General features: G+C 46.0%; 1 protein-coding gene across 5 annotated transcripts in view; it reads right to left on the bottom strand.

Moving 5' to 3' along the window:
• The window catches only part of LOC109864001 (A disintegrin and metalloproteinase with thrombospondin motifs 7-like), a 65,640-nt gene that overhangs the window by 34,844 nt on the left and 25,294 nt on the right, over window positions 1-5,502 (bottom strand). For all 5 annotated transcript variants that reach the window (XM_020444760.1, XM_020444758.1, XM_020444757.1 and 2 more), the window contains exon 2: window positions 4,709-4,876. In XM_020444760.1, coding sequence (XP_020300349.1) covers window positions 4,709-4,793 — 85 coding nt within the window. In that variant the 5' untranslated portion in view covers window positions 4,794-4,876. The remainder of the gene's footprint in view (window positions 1-4,708; window positions 4,877-5,502) is intronic.

Raw genomic sequence — 5,502 nt, 5'->3', positions numbered from 1 at the left:
ACAAATTATACATTTAAAACGTGTTAATTTAGTGAGTTAAATCAACACGTATTAAGCGTGTTCCAATTTTAAACACTAAGAAACGTATTAAAAGTGACTTCAATAAAAACACACGTCAAGTGTGTTAAATTAACACACTTGGATTTGCAGTGTGCGTGCGCGCGTCAGTTCGAAAATCAAAGCGATAAATCGTTAAATCCGGCGCTCCGGCGTCTGACTTAAACGACGTATAAAATTTTACCGCCTCCGTAAAATCTTCGTTATCGCGCTGTCGCTCGTGGATTTAGATAAAGGTCGGCGAGTACGGCAGGTTACGGAAAATATCTCGTTTCTTGCGCGATGCGCCTGCAACTCTGTATCGGGGTGTAAGACGCCCGGAGGTTTCTCGAGAGAAATATCTCCCCGAGTTCTTGTTCCGCAGAAATGGTTACCGAGATAAGGCGGCACGTCCCCGTGTAGCGTGCGGCCACGGGGGAATAAGTGTACTCAGGTAAATGGCTGGTTATGTTTGCAATTTATTATCTCACGGCGAGATAGATGCGCCTAACGCATCTGGGCACAATATCGCGTTAAGTCGCAAGCGAAGTCGTCGCTGTACCTGTCACAATGGCCGGCTGCGAGGCAGTGTTTGCGTTACGTATCGCCCATTGAATCTTTCTCTTGCCGGCGCGCATACACGATTCTCTTATGATTTATATCGCGAACGTTTAACGGAGATAAAGGAGAGAGACACGCGTGGGGTATCGCACGGCGCGGGATTCGACGCGGCTGACCTTTTTAGCGCGTGCGTTTTATTTATACTAGTGCTCTCGCCCAAAAAAAAAAAAATGGTGAAACTGAATAATAATAATAGAAAAAACTGGTCGCTAAATTACGACCGAGAACCTTACCCGTTGCGCTGACCTTTAAGTCCTAATTCGATGGTAATGTGAAGCTATCTTTTTTTTTCTTTTTATTTTGATCTTTATCTCTAAACGAGACTTTTATCCTCGCGAGAGAGACGCGAAGTTCACGTCTCTGCGAAAATCAAAAATCACATCATTACCATAGCTGGAAGAAGAGCAACAAAAATATCGAAATGCGTACTTCAACCAATTGTCTGTGTTTGTGTGACGTCTGTTTCTTTTTGTTTACATGTTTATTTTAAATTTATAACATCCTGCGTATTATCACGTTTCTTTTTCGACGCAAATTATGCAAATTCCTTGATCGGCTATTAAAGACATCTAGGACGCCCGGACAACCAGATCGAAGACAAATCGCGTTGATATCCCTGACATGGTGAATCGCCGACGGTGCCTACGCGACGTGTGACTTGCTTTGCAACGCGTTTTCGGATTTCGCACGCTTCCCGCGATGCCTACGCATCGGCCTTTTATTTCTCACGGTCTGGTCACTCGAGTCCGGGGATCAACAAAATCCGCGAGAGAAAAGAGAAATAAGAAATGACAAAAAAAAAAAAAAAAGGAACCTCACGCACCATTGACAGCGTTTTGCCCACGCGATCGCCCGCGCGCACCCGCGTATGTCTCTGTGCAGGTGCGCGTGCACAGGATGCATCGCCGTCGTTGCACTTCGTATATACTCTCTTGCGCGCATATTCCATAATACGACGCTGGCACGGATATACACGCGACGCCCACGCCGGGGCCGCCGTGCGCGCATTTATGCGACGAACGAACGGGCGATTTTTCAGCGTGCTCGAGCCATGAATGGGCGGCTCGTCGTGTTGGTTTTACGGACACGAGAAGCGCACTTCTCTCTCTCTCTCTCTCTCTCTCTCTCTCTCTCTCTCTCTCTCTCTCTCTCTCTCTCTGTCTCTCTCTCTCTCTCTCTCGATTTTAGCGCCGCGTCGCAGGTCGCCGGTGATTCCCGCCGGAAGATAAAAAGGGATTCCTCGCCCTGGGATGGTCCCACGTGAAATGTTTCGGGATTTGCGATATTTTTCCCAGGCGTTTTATTTCGCGCGTATACACGCGAAACGTTCGAAAAAGTTTCGAATTTCGTTTTGTTTATTTGCTTTCATCACCAGCCAATAATTTTGTTCCCTCAGAACGCGCTCGCTGTCGGGCTATTTGTCGGCTGACTCCTACACCTCGCGCAAATACGCGTGTTGATTTGAACGGAAAAATCTCCGCCGGCTGGAATTTGTAACGAGCGCGCCTGACATTTAAATTGGCGTGTTCCGGACAATTATATACACGGATTTCAATCGGTCCGTCTAAACGATTTTGCGATTCCACATTCAATCCCGAGGAAACCAATTTCAAATATATGGTAGTTCATACTGGGTTAAATCGGGATTTCGAGAGAGGGAGGGATATGTTTTCAATCAAAAAATTGATTGCATGCACCGATCCGATGTGTGTAAGCAAAGACCAAAGCAGCAAAAGACATGTACATTCATTCATGTGAATGATCTTTGTAGGAGTCAGGCGAACACACCTCGGGTTACTTTTGAGAGGCGCTCTCAGCTTGATTACAGGCGGCCATGCGACTCGCAGCGAAACGCTATTCCGCTTTATTGCGGGACCGCGTGCGTCACGCGGTTTCCCTCGAATCGACAAATTTATCCCTTGTCAATTCCGGGACTTCCAATTTCGTCGAAAAACGATCGGGGAGAAAGAAGGATAATAATTTCTTCGTTTTGCACTAGTGTCTGCGACCGTTAATTTTTCCAAATCGGAAGATCGAGAGAAAGGAGAAAAAGAAAGGCGCGACGCGCGAGGCGCAAACCGCACTAATGTCTCCGTCATTACGTTACCTCCGACGAGTTAATAATTCCGCAATCAACCCGAGAAAAGAGGGACGCCGAGGTGGTTATCGCGAGTCGGACAAATTATCCGTGTCAGTTACCCGTCTCGGAGGCCATGGCGTTTCGGTAAACAAGTCCCCCGCGCGAGAGCGCGCGCGGCGTATAATTTTCCCTGATCATAATAACTATCCCTTAACGAGAGGGTAATTTCGAAACGGCACGTCCGGCACGTTTCTCTTTCTCTTGGCGTTCCGACGTAATTCGACGTCTCGCGCATTGTTTTCCTCGCCCACGGTACGAATAAATATTTACGAGCGACCGGTACTCTCGCATTAGCGGGCGACGCTACCGACGACGACCGATCTACATTGAAAAGAACACCCTGCGAATTTTCAATGCAACCGCAAGCCTTTCAGCGCGAGTTCGAGACCACATCTCTCTTCTTTGCCTTTTCCATTGTCTTCCGAAGCCAGCGAGAGCGGTTTTGTATTTTCGTCGCGTCGTCGTCCGTGAAATCAGTCTTTTTGTATTTCACTGCCCGTCGCTCGTGAAACTCGTCTTCGTGCGTCGCCGCGTTCGAGAACCTTTGTCTTCGTGAGTACGCGCTCGATGTTTAACGAAGTAGTATAGAGAGGGTTTTCTTCGTCAGAGAAAACATATGTTCGAAACGAGAGAAAGAAGAAAGACGCATCTATCACTCCGACTTGACGCGCTTCTGAATAAAGCGGTTGACAAACGATTCGACGTAAGTCCGATCGCATGAATGGCGCTTAAGAGATCTCAGAAGGATATGGATTTCTAGCTGCGAGAGGTCTCAAGTGTCGACGTTTCTTTTACAACACAAAGAAATTTGTCTCTTTGCGTCAGTCGTCGTTTTTTTTTTTTTTTTTTATCACGCATCGTGGTATAGAAAATAACAAACAAATGTTTATTTTCACGCTCGAACTATATATTAAATCTAAATTTGAACTCGTTCATGTTATATTTCAGTTCCCAGACGTAGCAGTTTCACAAACTGTACGAAGATGATTCTCTGCGAGAGAGCATCTACCGTTTTGCGGAATCAGCATCTCTCGCGCGGTACGGCATGTCAAAAGCAAGCGCTAAAAGTTATGTCGATTGGCTGTGCGCCAGACTAGCGGCTTCGCGTCCGCCGATATTCGCCGATAAGATCAGCGGAATCGTATAGCGACTGTCGAAACCGGGCAGAGTATTCGTGTCTCGCTTCGGGCATCACCGAATGACAATCAATTACTGGGCCGGGAGTGACAGTCCGAGTCACTGCCGCGCAAGATACATCCGAGATTTATTTATCGACATTAAATTAAAAATCGATGTAAAGCGACTTTAACAGTGTCATTAAAAGTGTTTTGGCGTATAATTAAGTTGCGTATTAGCATTTTACGACGTATCTCTCTCTCTCTCTCTCTCTCTCTCTCTCTCTCTCTCTCGGACGATTGCTCGAAGAAACTGCGCGTCCAATTCTTTCCGAGCGCAATTACTCTCCTCTTTTCGCTTTCCGTCACTTGCGTCTCGCAAAATCCCACGTTCGCGCTTCTATTCGTGTTCTTAATAAGAGCGCGTCCTGCTAAAAGTAAGGCTCGAGAACTCGCCACGGCCAGTTTTCATGCGAGTCGAAGAAACTCGAGAAAGTGGAGACGCGAGGTCGCGCGCGAATCTCAAGTCTACAGTGAGGCTGTTGTGTTTCGTTTCGGATTGCAATTTTTCATCGAAGTAAACTAATAAATTAACAGAACGATATTGCGTTTGAATACGCTTTCGATCGTGCAAGCTCTCGACGTAATTTTTTTCTACTCTACTGCTGGAAATACCGCGCCGAGATAAAACACTCTGCGATATATCGTGGGAAAATCGAATGAGCGACACACGTGACAAAAGCGAAAAGAGAGTGAATAAAAATAGAAGTGAGAAGTATATTTACACAAAACTTACCTCTAACGTTAGGTACACGCTGCCGGGCCTCGAGGTTCGGCTGCAACACGGCGATTAGAATCTGGAGCATCAGCAGGTACCGCATGATTGGTGGTACTGAATCGAACGTTTTTCTTCTTGTTAACGGAACGCGATCTCCTTGATGTCCGCCGACGTTTCCTCTTTATTCTGGAACACACACGTCGTAACCGCGGCATGAGTTTCTCGTTTAAATCCTCTCGTCACGTAGCAAATGGGTCACTCAGCGATTTAAGTTGCGAATTAAAACGTTGTTGAGCTCTTCAAGGAATGTCCGACCGCGGTTACAAAGCGCACGGAGATAATTTGCAAGAAAGCACTTAATTAAGTTCTCCCTTTGATCGTGGTCCGGAAGAAAAATTCTAAAGGTCGAAGGTAAAGTGAAGCAAAAAGAGCGTTTTGTTTCTCTCTCTCGCTGTAGTGCGCGCCGGTGCAGACAGATTAAACTCGCGACAGAGCACGGCAAGTAGATACAACGAAGAATAACAACGCCGTACATTTTACAATAACAACGGCTTTATTTTATATAATCTAAGAAGTTAGTTAGTTCCGGAGTATCGGAAATCGAATCCCACGGGTGAAAGACGAAAGTCGTCTGATATACCCTCGCGATCGATTCGCCTATACCTAACTCTTGCCGCTTGAGTGCGGAATATGCTGCGATAATAAAGAGGTAAGACATTTTAATCCCTTCGTGAAAAAGTTTCTGCAAGAAATGAGAACGGGCAATCTCAACTTTATCTCACAGTTTTTTTTTTTTTTTTTTTTTTTTTTTT

This window comes from Pseudomyrmex gracilis, unplaced genomic scaffold, assembly GCF_002006095.1.
Source record: "Pseudomyrmex gracilis isolate BER0280 unplaced genomic scaffold, ASM200609v1 scaffold_15, whole genome shotgun sequence".
Lineage (NCBI taxonomy): Eukaryota > Metazoa > Arthropoda > Insecta > Hymenoptera > Formicidae > Pseudomyrmex > Pseudomyrmex gracilis.
Note: the sequence above shows the minus strand (reverse complement) of the source record. Positions and strands in the feature narration are given on the sequence as shown.